General features: G+C 43.2%; 1 protein-coding gene across 7 annotated transcripts in view; it reads right to left on the minus strand.

Annotated features, from left to right (window-relative positions):
- The window catches only part of CCDC102A (coiled-coil domain containing 102A), a 102,226-nt gene that overhangs the window by 52,674 nt on the left and 29,424 nt on the right, over positions 1-20,128 (minus strand). For all 7 annotated transcript variants that reach the window (XM_083164869.1, XM_083164870.1, XM_083164875.1 and 4 more), the window contains 3 exons: positions 16,172-16,228; positions 13,560-14,301; positions 13,295-13,458 (listed from right to left, as the gene is read on the minus strand). In XM_083164869.1, coding sequence (XP_083020995.1) covers positions 13,295-13,458; positions 13,560-14,111 — 716 coding nt within the window. In that variant the 5' untranslated portion in view covers positions 14,112-14,301; positions 16,172-16,228. The remainder of the gene's footprint in view (positions 1-13,294; positions 13,459-13,559; positions 14,302-16,171; positions 16,229-20,128) is intronic.

Consider the following 20,128-nt stretch of genomic DNA (forward strand, 5'->3'; position numbering starts at 1 on the left):
GGCAGTAAACTTTCCCGGTGTTGGCAGTTTTGATCCAGAAATCTTATCAGCTGTTAGAGACAAGATATGTTTACTCTCATCGCTCAAAATGAGAGTGGAGCAAAATGAATGTTTAAACTTGTGACAGAAGGAAAGTCAAATTCAAAAGGGGAATTGGATGTTTGTCGGATGTAATTGCAATCAGCCCCAGGAATGCAAATGTGCCCCCCCATATGTACCAGAGGGAGCAGTCACAGTACTGCTTTCCTAGCACGGCGCCCGTCTCATTGATTGTATGCCTTAAGTTTAAGGTACTTGGACCCGGTTTTTTAATCTCATGGATCTTATGCATCCATAAGATGCATGAGATAAAAAATCGTGAGCCCCCAATAACCATTGTTAACGCCACCAGCACTATCAACTCCAACCCGAAGCGTGGCGAGCGTAGCGAGTCCGCGAGGGGCGGCGGTACGCCTCCTCCGACCTTTTCATACCCCCACTATCCACGTCGGCGTGGAGTTGGATTTTATATAGTGTGGTGAGCGCAGCGAGCCACTGAGCCCGAAGCGTGGCGAGCGCAGCGAGCCCCGCGAGGTGACGCAGACTACTTTACATGTATTCTGCGTGCGCTCGCCATGCTTCGGGCTCGGTGGCTCGCCACACTATATAAAATCAACTCCACGCCGACGTGGATAGTGGGGTTATGAAAAGGTTGGAGAACGTGTACCGCCGCCCCTCGCGGGCTCGCTGCGCTCGCCATGCTTCGGGTTGGCGTCAATAGTGGGGTGGCGTTAACAATGGGGGGGGGGGGGCATTTCACCCATGAGGGGGGGTTAGCAATTAAAGTTGGAGTTTTGGGGCCTTTTTACATTGCATCATCTCATGCATCTTATGCCGCACAAACACATAAGATGCATGAGATGCTTGAGATATCAGCCCCACACATACAATCTAGATCGTGGGCGCCGTGCTAGGAAAGCAGTACCGCAGTCACCGTCAAAAGGGAAACAGACAAAAATGTAAAGATGAATAACGTACACTGTTTTTACTCCATATAAGGAAAATACAGGAGGAGATGAGAGGTTGCTGACATCAGCCATCTCTTGTGAAATTAACAGAAATGAGAGAAGAGCTGAGACAGCCAAAGCTGCTCCTGCCATCCTAGCAGAGGAGATGGGTGATGCCAGCAACACAATCAGAGATACAGGTAAGCACACACAACACAGCACAGAAACAGTTATTCCCAGAGCAGTGCCCAATGGTGCTGAAGGGGTACAAATCTACCCTTTGCACACAGTGGAGGCTCCTTGTGGAAAGGGAGATGGAGATGAGGTGATGCCTGTAAAGTTTAGTAACATGCACAATACTTGGACACTATTGGAATGTCGTTCATCTCAAATTTCCCTGATCCTAGAGGAGATCTGGCACTTTGTTAGAAATTCATAAAGGATCTGGGAAATTCAGATGAGCCCACCAATAAGGATTGGCGGAGCATGTTGAGAGCTTGCCTCCCTTCACACATAGACATCCCAAAATTCATTCGAGATAGTGGTGTGGAGGGTGATAAGACTTTGACTGAGGAGGGCAACCAGGAAAATATACGCCTAATAAATCTACAATTGGGTGTATATTTCCCTGCGATGGCTGAATATAACCGGACACTCACTATCATAAGACAGTGAATCTGCCAGCGAAAATTTCAACCGTCACTTACAGGCAGTGTCAAAACACACTGGTATCTCTGACCCCAAGGACAATGCACACTTTAGGGGAATGATTGTTTCTGTGCTGATAGAAGATCTTAGGGAAAATTTGAGGACCAGAACACAAACTGTTTCTCCTAACTGGAAAAGCATGACAATAAATACCTTAAGAAAATCTGCCATTGATCATGACAAAAGTATTAAGAGGTATAGACAAACACTGACTGAGAAAGAAGTGACTGATAACATCCAGACATTCAACAGTACCCCAACCAAACATACAAAATACAAGACACCTCAAGATGCAGGCCGGAAGCAAATGGTGTGCTTCAACTGCTGTAAAGAGGGACACACAGCCAGAAATTGCAAGTCAGGGAACCATAGGATAAATGACACACATAGAAGGGACTGGGAGCCACACCGAGAGGAAACATGTAGGTATCCACCACAAAGACAAGGGAAGGAGACAGACAGGTCACAACATATGAACCTTGCCCCACCTGTTAGCCGCCGCCGCCGCCCAAAGGGTGACACAAATGTGCAAGTAGGAAGTAGATCATACTTGTATCCTACAACCAGGTAACATGACGCAATATCTGAGGGAGGAGCCTCAGATATTGGTAAGTGTAACAGTTAGAAATCGAAGTTGTTTTTTTTAGGAAGGCCTAGCCTTTCTAGCAACATTTCTTCTTGATCTAGATTGTACCAAGCAAATGGAAGTTACAATTGGGGCAACGGGAAAATTGCAGCATTACCCATTGATGAAATCAACAGAGATTATCATCGAGCCCTTGCATACCAAACATTCTTTTCTGTTGGCTGCAGCGGCTCTGACTAATCTTCGAGGTAGAGACCTGCCCTGAAAAATGAGCTATGTCATCTTCTGGATTCCAGAAGATTCATAACTTAGATACAACGGAACAAAGGTGCACAATAGGTGCAGAATTGTTGGATAGACCTCAGTGATTAATGCTGCACTCTACTGTTATAGTTTCTAACCCATCTAAGGTAGCTGAAATTACAGCTTAAATACAGAGTTCCCTTTGAACTAAAGTTGGGCAGGACACTGGATTAATGGAAAAATAGCTCCAATAGAAATCCATTGAAAAGAACGCAGGATAGCGCCCAAAATACTACATCACCATTTAAACTCTGAGATCAAGCTGTGAGTGTACCCAGTGATATAGCAAGTGTCACAACAGAAAATCTTAGTTCATACCCCTAGCATGGCCAATAGTCTCACCTCCTGCGTAAAAAAATGGAGGGAGGGTTTATAGATTAGAACAGGATTTAAAAGGGATAAAAGCAAATTAGTTGAGACAATCCCACATAGTGCTAAATCCTGCTGTCATTCAAATGAAAAACAAAATCCTGTTGCAAGGTACCAATACCACTGTTATTGATTTATCTTGCTTTGATTTTTCTTCCTTCTCTTCTCTTCTGTGCCCTAGACCTTTACAGCCCTAAAACCTCCTCCCAGGCCTTGCATGACTGCATATAGTCCGTTCAGCCCATAAATGGCCCGACACCAATACAATGGGTCAATCATTTATTGTTATGTCCTGAATCATCACTACCATCAGTGGATGACACTAGATAACTACTGATGTATTCCCCAGAGACAGGACATAAGATATCGAAGGACAAATTGCAGTTATGCCAGACCAGGGTGGCCAATCTGGGACACTGTATTAATCAACCACTGATATTCCCCACAAATGATAGAATCCAAGTGATTCAAGACAATACTGTCGCAGACCCAGCAGAAAACATATGTATTATGAATGTTCAGTATTCCATAAACCAGCACAAGTGGACAAAATAATAGATACACTGTTTCCGTAACCTTAATCATTGCTTCCTTTGTTACCCCTGGCAACCACAGCCATCATTTTATGAATAGCAATACAAGAAGTGTCTAAGGCATTCCCTTTCACAGAGAATGGAAAAGGTTGTAAAATGCATTTACATATGAATAGGTGCAACCACAAACCCATGTCTTCACAGACAAGTGTGGATAGTGACAAGAAGGAATCTCAGGTTTCTCTGGTTTGGCATTGTCAATGTAGGAAATAAATTGTGTCAGATAAACCAAAACAGGTTCTTCATACTAAAAGGAACCTGATGTTATTGTTGTGCTTCTAAGAAATTAGAAGAAAGTCTGACTAAAAACCCCTGCCCTTGGAATGCCTGAACAGAGGAGACCATGTGATTTTGCTGCAAAGAATTTGCTGGGTATGCGACAGAAGTAGTGACTTAGAAACCTGGTGATGCCAGCTGACCAATACCGTACTGCAGTGCATAAAAATGAAACCCAGTTGCTCGAACAATTCCTACTTGTCTACACAGTGTAGTTGCCATAGCACTACCGGTAAACAAGACTGAGGATGTGGTGTTGGGGTGTGTTTTAACTGTTTATGCTCCTCATGTAGTCTGGACACTGCTAAAATTCCGCCCAAACATGAGTCTCATCAGTAAAGTTCACTAAATGGGAACATGCATTGATGATTTTTATAAAATATTACCAGTAAAATGTGTAACAGTGTAAACCCAGCAACACTCTTACCAGGTGTGCCCTCCAAGGCACAAAGGGTGGGAGTTGATACTGAGGTTGCTGGAATTTAGTGAGAGCCTAGACGAACAGGATTGCGTGACATGTTTGAATCAGACCTTTGCAGCATACAACCCATTGGAAGAGGTAGAGATGATGAACTTTTTTCTCTTCACTGATGGTAGCTGCCACAGTGACACCGAGACGGGATAATTGTGCACTGGCTATGCTGTGATAGATGGAGAAGGTATAGTAGAGGCTGAGCCCCTTGGACTATCTCACTCAGAAACAGTAGCCAGATTAGTGGCACTGACCAGGGTGTGTGAGCTGGCTGAGGGAAAAGCAGTCAATATCTGTACCGACTAAGTACGCTTGTTGGGGTAATACAAGAGATTTTGGGGCCCTATGGCGCCTCAGGAATTTTGTGACAGTAGCTGGCACTCCAGTGGCGCAAGCGTTGTATGTCAAAAGACTCCTGACAGCCGCCAGACAGAATGGCTGTTATCAAGTACAAAGCCCACACCTCTTAATAAGGATCCAGTGTCACTTGGTAATAGCTGTGCTGGCGGGGCAGCTGGGTGAGTTTGTTCCCCTGTAAATGTTTGTGTGTTCTAACTTGTATCCATTGAAAGGTTCATAGACATGCAGAATTTGTGTTCCCCACAGGAGAGGGCAGTATGGAAGTCGAAGGTCAATAGTCCACCGGACTCTGGAGAGATGCACAGGGAAAGCCAGTGGCCCCCAGGACATACCTTCGTAGTGTGGCCGAGGTGGCCTATGGGCTGACACAGCTCGGCAAGGAAGGTATGTGCAAATACCTACTGGTGTGCACCAGGGTTCGCTTCACAAGCAGGTAGAGTTGCAATGTCATGCCCCTGTTTGAGGAAGAACATTGGAAAACTGTTCCAACAGAGCCATCCCACATCCCTCCTACAGAAGGCCCTTTTCAGGTAATACAAATTGACTTTGTACAATTACCACCCAGTAGATATGTTTAGAAATGTGTTTACTATTATTGGTATGTACTGATATATTTATGTATAGATAGGGTATCTCAAAAGTACTTATATTATTTTCTTAAGAGAAGTTTATCAAGTCATGTGTAAACTCTTAGGGATTGATAATACACTCCATACTCCCTACTGATCCCAAGTAACCGCTAAGTTGGAGAGTGTGAAGGGTACTATCAAGAACAAACTGGGTAAATCTAATTCTCTCTGCACATTTTACATCTGCCCCCTGCAGTGCACATGGTTTTGTCCATCTAAGAAGGATTTTGTCAGAAAAAGTGAACTAGAATAAGGCCCATAGTGAGCTCAGACCAGGTTTGCACCAGCGCTATTGATGAGACGGTAACATTTGCATTCCTGTATGTGTATTCTGTAGTGTGGCTGATTGTAATTATATCTGTTGTTTTCCCCTGTTAGTTTAGAACCTATTTTGTATTGTGTAACGGACTGTATACCTTGTTATTTGTTTCTATATCTCTGTAACCCCCTGTTGTCCGTTAGGGACTGGAATATATGATACCGGGCGCATTTAGCAACAACGGGTTATAAGGAAATTTTCCTTAAATTTGTACTCACATTTGGGTACTAACTACAGCAAAAAGATACCGCTTCATAGGTATCGGTATAGCGTGTTTTATATACTGACAAGGTTCGCTACGCTTTGTTCGCAAGTAGCTAGGAATAAAAGGTTAGTTGTTTACGGACACAGTCCGTAAACTGCGCACTTCACTTATTATCTATTGGTTTAATCTTATATGGGAATTGAATTGATAAGGTACATAGAGATAGGCTGGAACAAGGACCCCTGGCAGAAATTATGGGCCTGCCAGGAGGGTCCACCAGCCCCTTGTGCATCATATAAAACAACGGCGTCACTGGAAATTGGACAGTCAAAGCCTTACATAATTCATCAGTAATCACACCATCAATTAATGCTGTATTTAATAAAGAGTCAAGTTCCCGTTTATACAATGATGTGGGGTCATAATCTAAGTGCGGATAGACATTAGTATCATTCAACTGCCTCTGACACTCGTTAACGTATTTATCGAATGATTGAACCACTACGGAGCTCCCTTTGTCCGCAGAGCAAACCACAATAGCCTTCCTGTTTTTCAAAGCGGTCAGGGCCACTTTCTCATATGTCTATACAGTATGTGGACAACAGACACCACCTTGCGCGAGCGTATGGCCAATCATAGAACTGCCATATGGGCGGCCATCGCAGTGGGTACAAGTCACCAGCCAGTGGCCCGTCACTGTGTGGAAGCCGGTCACACAGTTGCCAGCCTGCGTACCAAACGTATTGATCACCTGCCGCCCCTTTAGAGAGGAGGTGATAGGAGCAAGTTATTGCTCCACATGGAGAGTAGGTGGATAATGAAGTTAGACACGCTTTCGCCCAAGGGGCTTAACGAGAAGTTGGGTCTGCATTGTTTTATTTACTTAAGATCCCTGTTGATTTTGAAAACTTTTTTGACTGCCCTAATGCTTAATTCACAGCAATCATGTCAGTTCTTTTTACTTACCTATTTTGATGCTTTTACAAATGTTTTTGAGCTATAAACACGTATTAAGTAATGTAATCTTTATTGTCTAGTGGATGGTTATTTTAATTGTATTTTGTGCATTCATATTTGGATTGTACTTTAATATTTTATGGGTGCTTCCGGCACCGTCTTGACCTTAGCGGCGGGTGGATGACATGTTCACCGGTGTGCTGCAGGAGGCGTGTCAACGGCGCTGGTTGCTCACAGATTGGTGGAGTTGTTTCCTGGGATGTCTATTTATATGTCATATGTGATCACCTGTACTTTGTTTCCTGATGACGGTGAGATTTCCCAGAAACATGTTGGATTAAAGTCTGCTATTTTTACCTGCAACAAAAGTCTTATGAGTGCCGCTGTTATTCCTGACTATATATATATATACATACATATACACACACACACACACACACACACACACACACACATATATATATATATACACACACACACACACATACATACATACATATATATACATATAGCAGGTACGTTGAAAGGCAATCCAGAAGCAAGCAAACAATGACCGTGGTGCAGCACTAAGGGTTTCAAGATAGAAGCGTGGTGAAGTGGCACTCGGGCGGATTTATCAAAAGAAGTCAGACTACACCTGTGTAGTCTGACTTCTTTTGATAAATCCGCCCGAGTGCCACTTCCCCACGCATATATATATATATATATATATATATATATATATATATATATAGGCTTGCACGTTACACATATAAGTCTTCCTGTGAGATCTTTAGATGTTGAATGCCCTAAAACCTTTTGATTGGACCTGTATAAATTACAATTATATATCTTTGTATTAAGTGTTTGTATACAGTGTAACCCCTGATGAAGTCTGTGTAGACGAAACGCGTAGGGTTTGGACGCTGTGTTGTGATCTCTACCACCACTTTGAGCTGAACAAACAAACATGGATGTTAAAATTTTAAAACATTTTTATTAAAATGCAAAAAGATTTTATTTGATGCTGTTCCGCATATCACATTCCTTATTCAACCATTAAGTTGTGACTTAACAGGGTGGTGGCACCATTAGCGTTTTCTATTTCTTCCCATTTGTACCTTATTGTCTCCCGCTAACAGGGGGGATTCGTATAGAGTACCTGCTTATATCTAAAAGGCGCACTTCAGGTCACTCCTTTGTATCCTTATATATACACACACATACACACAGTGCCACATTATATATATATATATATATATATATATATATATATATATATATATATATCCAGGAAGAAGACCGCACTCGCACTTAGTAGAAGGAAATGGTGGGGTGCCTACAAGGGGTCCATACTCTGTGTATGAACAACAAGGTGAATGCGAACCATCCTGGTGGAAGGAGGCACCATAAACAGATCTGCCCGGGCCCGGCTTAAATACCCTGTGGAGTGCTGATGAGTAAGTCACGTGGGGCGTGCGTTTGCTGCCGCCGCTCACAATGGCTTTGAACTTCCTGTCTAAAGTGCGGCTCATGGAGACCTGTTCCCCGATGCGCCGACTTCAGGTTTAGACAGGAAGTTTGGCGCCAACGTGAGCGGCGGCGGGAAACGCACGCCCCACGTGACTTACTCATCAGCACTCCACACATACATACACACACACACACACACACACACACACACACACATATATATATATATAGTAGAGAGGATGGTGGCAGCACTCAGAGTGCTTACAGCAATAACAGTAGACAGACACAGGGTCTTCTAAAACCGGCGGGTGCGTGTCGCCGGCTGGTGACGTCATTGGACCAGGACGCCCGGACAGAGCAGGTTACCCGCTGACGGGAATATTGGTGGAGGTTATTTAGGTAAGTGTTTTGTTTCTATGCATTTGAACTTGACAACGGTCCATTAAAGAACAAAACATTGCTTTAGAAGATGCCGTGTCTGTCTACTGTTATTGCTGTAAGCCCTCTTGAGTGCCGCCACCATCCTCTCTACTGTATCTAGTGCTGCCACACTCTGGATGGCACCGGGGCCACGTACTGCAAGTATTTGTATCTTGAGAGTGCCAATCTCTCTCATTATATATATATATATATATATATATATATACACACACACACACACATATACACATACATACATATATATACACACAAACACACATATATAATTACATATGCACAGTGGCGGATTCAGGGGGGGCACCCGGGCACGTGCCCCCTGTCATTTATTTTATAGATGAGGACCAGAGCTTTCCAACGAGCCCAGCCCCATGTCTCTAGCCCCCCGGGAACCGGAGATATCGCCTGGCAAAGCTGTAACATTTTTTCCCCATAGGATAATATGGGACCCGTTAATTCCGACCCCCACCCGGTTCCGACGGCTGCCAGTTCCCCCCCTGGCATAACAGGAGCTTGTGGTTGAAGTCATTCAATTCCAAATCGCTGGGCCTTCAATATGATACCAGGATGGTCCATATCGGTCAATCAGTTCCAGATATATAGCATGTAAATCGATTTTTTTATTTTTTAAATGTAATTTCATGGCTGTTAACGTTCATGTACTCTGGAACCAAACATTCCAGTTTCACTGGACCAAAATCATTCAAAGCCCACTCAAAAGTTCTTCAGTATGATACTTGTCTCATGTAAATGGGTCAGTTAGTTCCGAAGATATAGCCGGTTAAATGAGATAACTGGTTAAAGGGGGGGGAGGGGTGGTTTTCTCTCCTCCTCACACCAGAAAATGCAGGGACTAGGCTGGTGTAAAAGGGGCCAACCTGGGAACGCATTTTCTGGTGTGAAATGGGTATTATTTCAAATAGCTGGGACCTGCAGTGCTCGGAATACAGCAAGGCTCTGCCACTGTCAGTGGCTATCACATCTGCCTGGCGGCAGCTGTCCCCCATTTACCACGAGCATGTATTCCCCGTTGGCAATGAGCATGTAATCCCACATGGCAACGAGCATGGAACCTCTGGCAATGAGCATGGAACCCTTTGGCAATGAGCATGTAGATAAGCAGCACTTACTGTCATAGGCGAATCTAGAATTATGGTAATGGGTGGTCCCAGAACTAGACATAACAGCAGGGGGACCTTTGCGCGGCGCAGCCGCGCTGCAAAAAGGGGGCATGTCCCCATGGAAAGGAGGCATGGCATCACAAAAAGGGGTGTGGTATTACTTTAGACCATACACAGTAATGCCCATTACACATTTTAGCAAACTCCGTAATACCCATTACACATAATGCCACACGCCGTAATGCCAATTACACATTAGGCCACACACCATAATGCCCATTACACATTGTGCCACACATCATGATGCCCATTACATACTATATAAAAAACCGTAATGCCCATTACATATTTGCCACATAAGTGCTGCTTACCTACGTGCTCATTGCTAGGGGGTTCTTGCTTGATGGCACCATAGTACCCATTACACATGATGCCGCACACCATAGTACCCATTACACATGATGCCGCGCACCATAGTACCCATTACACATGATGCCGCGCACCATAGTACCCATTACACATGATGCCACACACCATAGAACCCATTACACATGATGCCGCGCTCCATAGTACCCATTACACATGATGCTGCACACATAATGTCCATTACACATGATGCTGCACACATAATGCCGCTTACACATGATGCTGCACACCGTAATGCCCCTTACACATTAAGCCACACATTATGCGTAATGCCCCCACATACTGCCACTTGTAGCGTCCCTCAAGCATTGCCCCCAAAAGTGCCACTTACTGTAAATTTTTATATGAGCCTTTGCTGCTGCTGCAGGGAGAGATGGAGAGCGGTGCAGCTGCTTCTATAGGGAGAGGAGCAGAGCGCAGCGCACGCTCCCACCCCCCTCCTGGTGTCCCCTCTAGCCGAGTGGACATTTGAAATATTATGCGCGCTGTTGTGCGTGACGTCGGGGGAGCACACCGGGCGCCGGCACCACATGATTAAAGGGGGGCGGGCTAAGGTGAAAGCGGGGAGAAGAATTGGAGCAGAAACTGCAGGGGTGACAGTCATTGACAGCTGGGCAGAGAGCAGGGGGCTGCCCGGCTGTATTCAGAGCACTGCAGGTCACGCCTGTTTGAAATACCCCTTTCACAACAGAAAATACAGGGATTTACCCTGGAATGTGATACCAGAATCATGCAGGGACATTCCCAGGCTGACCCCTTATACACCAGCCTAGTCCCTGCATTTTCTGGTGTGAGGGGGAGGAGACAAACACTCCCCTCTCCCTACACCCCTTTAACCAACAAGCTATATCTTCGGAACCAACTGACCCATTTACATGAGACCAGTATCATATTGAAGAACTTTTGAGTTGGCTTCGAATGATTTTTGGTCCCGTGAAACTGGGCTGTTTGGTTCCAGAGAAATCTGCCCTCAAAGAACATAAACAGTCATGAAATGACATTTAAGAAATGAAAAAAAAAAAAAAAAAACGGTTTAACCTCAATATCTTTGGAACCAATTAACCCATATGGATCCAGCCTGGTATCAGATTGAAGGCCCGGCGATTTGGGTTTGACTGACATCAACCTTGAGCTTCAGTGATGCAGAAGGGGGAACTGGCAGCTGTTGAACTGGGTGCGGGTCGGAATTTGCGGGTCCCATGTTATCCTATAGGGAAAACGTTCCAGTTTTGCCTGGCAGTATCTCCGGTTCCCAGGGGGCTAGAGACACGGGGATGGGCTCGTTGGAAAGCCCCATACCTCAGCTACAAAATAGGCTAATGTGGCCCTGTGCACCCCCGGACCACCCCCTAGATTCGCCTATGATTACTGTATGTAGCATAATTTTTAATAGGCATTATGGTGTTTGGCATAATACATAATGGACATCATGCCGTGTAACTTAACGTGCAATGGACATTATGGTGTAAATGTTTAATGCGCGCCTTTGGTGGACAATGTCCCTGTTTATGAAGCGTATTGTGAATTTTGTCTTAATCTGTGTGGCATTATGTGAATTTTGGCTCAATCCATGTGGCATTATGTGAATTTTGTCTCAATCCGTGTGGCATTATGTGAATTTTGGCTCAATCCATGTGGCATTATGTGAATTTTGGCTCAATCCATATGGCATTTTATGAATTTGGCTCAATCCGTGTGGCATTATGTGAATTTTGACACAATCCATGTGGCATTATGTGAATTTTGGCTCAATCCATTTGACATTATGTGAATTTTGGCTCAATCCATTTGGCATTATGTGAATTTTGGCTCAATCCGTGTGTTATTATGTAAATTTTGGCTCAATCCGTGTGGCATTATGTGAATTTTGACACAATCCATGTGGCATTGTTTGAATTTTGGCTCATTCCATTTGGCATCATGTGTAAGGGGCAAGTATAATGGGGTCTAGTATTTTGTTGCATAATGTGTAGAAGTTGTATATGGTGTTGTACACTACACTCAAGGACATGCCCCCTGTTAAGTGGCCACACCCCCTTTTCCAGAGCGCGCCTTCGGCGCGCGCACAACTACATCCTTCACTTTTGTTGCCATGGTGGGCCTGCGTACTTTAAATGCCAGGGCCTATTTTTAATCCCATTGCCACCCTCTCTCTGCCGCTCTCTTAGCATGTACACTGGCACCACCAACACTGGCCCTCCCCCACCTAAACCCTCTTTTATCATGGTGCCCCCCTGTCATTTTATCCTGGATCCGCCCCTGCATATGCACATAAAATAATTTGCTGTCAGCTCCTTACTTTTATTATTATTTTTCAGGGCAGTGGTGTTGAGAAAGGGGAAGCCTCCTGGCCTTACTGGAGCTGCCTGCATAATCGACCGTTAGCTGCCTCATACACAACCCGGCAAAACCTGACTTCACTGGGAGGGGATGCGGTCACACGGCGGCCGCACCAACCATACAATACAACAGAGTATAGGTTAGAAGTGTCCAGATTGGAGTCTTGGAGTAGAGACAATGGGCTGATCCTGAATGTGGATAGGAAATGATTGTGGACTTTGGGAAGTGCGACCAAAACAAATATTGCTCATTAGTTTGGAATGGCCAAGAGGTTGAAGTAGTTGAGTCTTTTAAATTCTTGGGCATAAATATGCTAAAAAAATCTCTCAGAGTATGCATACAAACACTGTAAATTATGTTTATCCGGTATGCGTAAGGGAACACTAGTGAAGTCTTATTCCGCCTCTCGTATGGTTTGGTTCTTGTTCTGCTGCTGAGCGCAAATCCCTGCAGACAGTTGTAAAGATGGGCAGCAGAATAATTGGGGTTGCTCTATCAAGCATTAATTATGTATAGATCTCAAAAGTGAGGAGTATTTTGAGGGGTCCTAGTGGAGAGCTGTGCTCCTTATTACCATCAAATAGGAGATACTGCTCCATTCTGTGTAAGACTAGTCATTTTATTCCTGATGTTGTTTCCATTCTGCTTATGTTTGATTGTTTACAGATGAATTTCGTTAACTGTTCATATTTTTATGTGGGCATTTGATGATAAATAGATTATTATTATATTAAGATACAGGCTGGATACTCACTCTCTCTCCTTTATTAGAACCTTCTGGCTCTCTTCCAACCTCAGTTTCAGGGCAGTAATCTTGGACACATCCTCCTCACTGGGAGTCAGATCCTCCCAATGTCGGGGTCTTGGGCTGCGAGACAGTCCGCCGTTCTGCTGCTGGTTGCTATCTATGTCACACTCCTACACAGATAGTTCATAGATAGGGTTATAGTTAGTACACGGATGATACAAAGCTGCCTTCTATGTGATAATGGAGTAGTGTATCCCTGGTGCCATCTCACCTGGCCTTTGATGGGTCTGTCAGCATCCACATCTCGCACAGGCTCTTCTCTCTCCTGCTCGCCGGACTCTATGCCGTGCAGTCTCTCCACCTCCCTGCGCAGCTGTTCCATCTCAGTGGCCATTTCTTGCCTCTCTCTCTTCTGAGCGCCTAGCTCCTTGCTCAGGACCTCGAGACGACCGCGAAGCTTAAGTCCTTCCTCCCTGGCCTTGTTACGTTCTGCTCTCACTTTGCTCCACTTCTCCCTCCAGTTGGCAGTGCAGTCCGACCACCAGCGCATGGTCTTCTCCATCTGCGAGGCCCTTGCCCTGGCCTCCTCCAGCTCTCGCAGACGCAGCTCCTCCCGACTCTCCCAATCTCCCGTAGGCACAGAGATAGGGGTGGGGGGGATTGGAGATGGTGGTAGGCTCTTTGGTGAAGGCGTAAGTGAGTCTGGATGCCCTATACGCTCAGGCTGAGAGCTGCCCAAGCTGCAGAGTAACTCCGAGCTTTGTAGCAGCAGAGGAGAGTCTATGAGCTGGGGACTAGGATCACTGCTACTCATATTGGCCATCTATCTGGGGGATGTGGGAAGATGGCTACAGCTGGGTAACAGACGGGGGACAGGCTCCTTTATCCGGAGACACTGCCCCCGCCCCCCTCAGGCTGGACACAAGCCCAGCTACAGGCCCCAACACTGCTCCATTCTGTGGCTCCAAGCCGCTAGAGTTCAGTACTCCAACAGAAGTGTTATCCAGCCAGTCCTGGAACAGAAATAAGCCATGTTATACAATGTGTACAAGAGGGGGAGATATAGTGTAGGGAACACAAGGTAGACACGTCACAGAGGGGGAGATATAGGAGTGTAGGGCGCATATGCTCGGCCCGGAACACAAGATAGACACATCACAGAGGAGGAGATATAGGAGTGCAGGGAACGTATGCTTGGCCCGGAACACAAGATAGACACGTCACAAAAGGGAGACATATAGAAGTTTAGGGAGCACAAGATAGACACGTCACAGAGGGGGAGATATAGGAGTGTAGGAAACACAAGATAGACACAGGAGTGTAGGGAGTGTATGCCGGAGGCCCGGAACACAAGATAGACACGTTACAGACGGGGTGCTATAGGAGTGTAGGGAACATATGCTTGGCCCGGAACACAAGATAGACACATTACAGAGGGGGGAAAAAAGACTAACATACGTTAGTGTAGAGCGCTGTGCCAGAGTATATTTTGTCAAACAAGCTGCTGCTTAAAGGGGGTAGTCAATTCCCAAATGGAAAAAATAGAAAAAGAAGAAGGAAGCAGCGCTTATGGTATGAATTACATAAAGTGGGTTTAATTAAGAAAACATAATAAAATACACAATAAAAGTACAATTGATAAAAAGATTTAGTGATTGGACCCAATAGAGATATTCACCAGTTCATGGGAAGTGATAAGTCCTGCTCTGATCTTGATAGTGAAGAGGGTGGAAATGGAGTCCGTATTAGCCTGTGAATGGTATCCTGTGGTTGACAAAGCAGTGAGTGCACTGTGAAACGCGTTGGTGCTTGCCCATTGGACCCAATCCATTTGCCCCAAAGGAGATACTTACACCTATTGAAGGATCCATCTTGCCTGCTGATTTATCTGATCACGATTGCTACATCCCCTGAAGTCTCTTGCCGTTATCTATGGAAACCTGTCACTCGCAGCAGTGAGGACTCCCGAGCTGGCTAATTCCAACTGTGCCATCGGTTGAGTCCGTTCTTCAACAACCACAGGATACCATTCACAGGCTAATACGGACTCCATTTCCACCCTCTTCACTATCAAGATCAGAGCAGGACTTATCACTTCCCATGAACTGGTGAATATCTCTATTGGGTCCAATCACTAAATCTTTTTATCAATTGTACTTTTATTGTGTATTTTATTATGTTTTCTTAATTAAACCCACTTTACGTAATTCATACCATAAGCGCTGCTTCCTTCTTCTTTTACATTACAGAGGGGGAGCTATAGAAGTGTAGGGAACGCAAGATAGACACAGGAGTGTAGAGAGCATATGCCGGAGGCCCGGAACACAAGATAGACACGTCACAGAGGGGGAGATTATAGGAGTGTAGGGAGAACAAGTTAAGACACATGGTGCAGTCGCTGGGCTTTATATGGATGAATCGGCGCCATGTGCTGTAAATGTATGTATAATCACATGTTAACATGCTACATGTACTGGAAAATTGCTTGGATGGAGCACTCATGAGAAAGGGATCTTGTTGTAAAAGGCATGTGGAAGATCTCCCCTGGTGTGGGTGACGGAGCCCCTTGTGGACACACAGTCAGTGACATGGGTGTAACACCGTTAAGAGTCAAAGATACAAACAATTATCCACTCAATTTACTAAGATGAGGAAATATAAAGTGGAACGAAATCGGTATAAAATGACCCCCAAGTGGAATCTGCACATCTTATTGAGACACCTTAAGCCATTGGAATAAATAACTGAAGCCCAACTCATCCTGGGATGCATGGGTTCAAGAATACCCCACACATCCCCATATGGAAAGAATATGACACTAAAGATATCAACATAACTCAAACCCACTTAAACTGGATGCCTCCACAATGGATAAATACTTACCAAGACAGTACCCAAGTCCGGAGGACCCAACCTATGCTCTTCCTGGTCTCCCAGCCCCTGTAAAAAGTAATTTAGATATAAAAAAGAAGAAAATCAAAAACTCCTCTCAAAATAATAAATATTGAAGAAAGTTCTGAGGAAAGGTAGGATATGTAAAACATACTATTCAACTAAAAGTCCACTTACACACATTATAAACAAAAACTATAAGGAAACAGATTTAAGCTATAATTGATAGACACCTTAAAATAATCATAATGCCCATATAGAAGACACTACATGAAGAGTACATCATTGAGATACACTCCACTATTCACCCACGATAATAAATTTACAAATCAATGAATCGATACATCACACAACCCCTTTTTAATTCACTTAACACTATTAATAGATGTTGAACACTTATTTGTTATCACTTTTTTCTCTGGTCTAATGAGTATCACACATAATTTGTAGACAACCATATGCACTCACATGATAAGATAACTTGGAAACACCAACAATAGTATTTATTCACATACATTTACTTACATGCAGGCACAATTTTAATTTTACAGCACTAACACGACTAGGCACATTATTTGCAATTTTAATATTGGAATTTCTCAATGTCATATACCAAAAATCTGAATATGTATGAACATAAAGATAGAGATGGGATGTGGCCCAATAAATATCTGTGGATATAATCAGATATTCCAATTACCCACAAAACATAACTTTTTTACAGCAATATCAAAGACAATGTAAATCTAGTAGGAGGCAACACAATTTGTACGGAGAGAAAAAATAACAGACGCCTCATATAGGGGGTTATTCTAGTTCATTCTTTCTGACAAAATCCTTCTTAGATGGACAAAACCATGTGCACTGCAGGGGGCAGATGTAACATGTGCAGATAGAATTAGATTTGGGTGAGTTATTTTATTTCTGTGCAGGGAAAATACTGACTGCTTTATTTTACACTGCAATATAGATCTCACTTTGAAGAAAAACCCCACCCAAATCTAATTCTCTCTGCACAAGTTACATCTGCCCCACCCACAGTGCACATGGTTTTGTCCATCTAAGAAGGATTTTGTCACTAAGAATGAACTAGAATAACCCCCATAGATACATCCACTATATGATCAAGATGTAGCACTTATGACAAATATACAGAATATCTATCTTTGTCTTTATACAAAACATCAAATTCAGGATATAGCCAAATGAATAGCAAAGGAAAGACGTAAATAAAGTAACAACAAATGCAGACAAGTGCATATATCACAATGAAAATAATAATAGAGGAATAAATATAAATAGTAACAATTTTGCTTAACAGGAGATACAAAATAAAAAACAACCCCCTCCCCTCAATTCCCTATAGTTTATCATTTAATATGTTAATTATGGAATGGATCGAAATGTTTCTGAAATGAAAATGCTATATGAAAGACCAAACTATTATCATTACTAAGATGTCATGTGTATATGTTACCCTGATTTTTCTACTTTGAAAATGCATTGCTATACATGATGTCTTGATAAAAGCTGTTATTTATATATTGTTATGAGAAAACACAATAAACAGTTTTGAAAAAAAAAAAAAAAAAACCCTGGGAAGGACCATGCATAGAGAATAAATAAGATGCTACTAGAATATAAAAGACCTTGGAATAGAATATGAGAAAAACAAAACTACAATGGAAGGTATTTACTCATATAGAACATCTTACCCACAAATAGAAATCACCAACTCTTAAAAATGATATTATAAAATAGCGAGGGAGATATATCATATCCAGATTCGGGGATCCAGGGATGATACAGCTTAAAATAATAAAGAGTATTGAACTCATCTACTTAGATCAATACCTGAAGATCATAAAAAGCACATGAGGGGGATCTGAACATGAAAAACCCATATTGAAATTAACAGGTGCCAAAAGATGATATAAAACTGCAAAAACAACCTTTTTAAAATCAATATATTTAAAACACAGATTCCGGGGTTAGAAGAATGAACAGCAGACTTCCGGGTACCGAGTAATAGGACCCGCTATTGGTGGATTGAGACCACGTGACAGAGCACGTGACGTCAAACGCATATCGCGTTCATGAGGATAAACAAAGATGGCGGAGGAAGGTCCGGAAAAAGGGCACAAGAGAATCAATACGATTGGACTAAAGACCACATCTGACTCAATACGGAAATCTGATTGGCTAATGAACGGACACAGAAAGGGTATAAATCTCAAGCCTGGCTTGTTCTCCTGACGAAGCGCAAGTGAAACAGCTGTTGAGATGTTACTAGGCTAGGAGCAGGGATGATATTTATGTTAAATTCACACTAATATTAATGTAGGAAAGTAGCTATGAATTGTTAAGTGGTACTGCCTCTACTCTAATACTCCAAGTCAAGAATAAGTAAATCTTGGAGAGAGAAAAATAAGAGGAATACCATTAACATATACCCCATCTTATATATGTATATAAACATCAAAATAAACGAGTGCTGACAATATTCGAGATCAGCCACTAGATGGGGATATTGACCAGTGTATAACAGGGAAAGAGAGTTTACCTGAAGCATCATTGTGCGAATTGAGCAAATCCCTGAAACGATCCTATGTGTGTTGTGGGGAACCTATAACTGTGCATAACACTACTGGGCTACCACTGCACAAATAAATAAATAAGAGAAAATACCTAAATATTTAAAAGGTACTCACACCCACTACCCTGTGTAAATAAACAAGAGGAAATACCTCAATATCAAAAAGAACAAAGCTACTTGCACCTACTACAATTAGTTTGAATAAAAGAATTAAGAATATTGAAATAAAGACACAAAATCATAATTAAAATAAAATCTTTATTCAAACTGACATATTTATCAAAGATCAGTGTCTCCCTGCTACCTAACCTATTTTAATCTATATACATATTTTCTTCGCTTTTCATCACAAGTGCAAATAGCACTTTATTATATGTTGTGTGTTAAGTGTGTCTAAAACGCTTTAAAAACTCCTTCAAAAAATTTCACTGCAAGTAGGAGCCTTTTCCTGTAAGTGCACTGACTAAAATGGACACAGGATTTTGAAAAAACTTTTTTAAATTTTTTTTTTAAATAAAGATTAAAAGATTTTAACGTGTCAATTAATTTCTGTCCTTTTGGAGTGCATCCACAGAGCAAATCTTTCTCTTACCCCCCTCTTTACTCTGTATTATATTTGCCCGGATGGCACCCCCGCCAGAATAAATAAGGCGGCACCTTGTGAACCCCCGAAAAAGTTAATACATAGGGGTAAACTATTGTGTGCGGAATACCCATATCCCCCCTCCCCCATTTCCCCAGCATTTACGTGTAACCTGTCTCACCAGGAATGTCCTGTATATATGCTAAGGAAAAGTGCAAGCTCCGCCCTCTGTGCAGGGCCAGGTCAGTGACTAGTGAGGAACCAGCCGATGCCAGTCAGGTGTGTCGACGCATCCACAGCAGTAAGTGGTATTCAGGTTCTGGTTGTAGGAGTCTGAGCAGTAACATGATTCCAGGTGCCACGTGAGAGGAGTGTGGTGGTAGCAGCAGTCAGTAACAAGAGGTTACTGATGGAAAGAGGGATTCTCTATTGGCCAAGTCAGTGAGACCAAAACCCTGTCTGTGATCGCTTGGTGCGTCCAGTCACACCATGAAATAGCGTTCACCCATTGGCCTTTATTCAGATCTGATCGTGGTACAAGTTTGTTTGGAAAATGGGCAAAACCATGTGCACTGCATGTGGGGCAGATGTAACATGTGCAGAGAGAGTTATGTTTGTACAAGTTATTTTGTTTCTGTGCAGGGTAATTGCAGTGTAAAAATAATGCAGCCAGTAATTTAGATTTCAGTTTCAACACACCGCACCCAAATTGAACTCTTCACATGTTACATCTGCCCCACCTGCAGTGCACACGGTTTTGCCCATTTTC

Source organism: Crinia signifera, chromosome 11 (genome assembly GCF_055691185.1).
Source record: "Crinia signifera chromosome 11, ASM5569118v1, whole genome shotgun sequence".
Classification (NCBI taxonomy): Eukaryota; Metazoa; Chordata; class Amphibia; order Anura; family Myobatrachidae; genus Crinia; species Crinia signifera.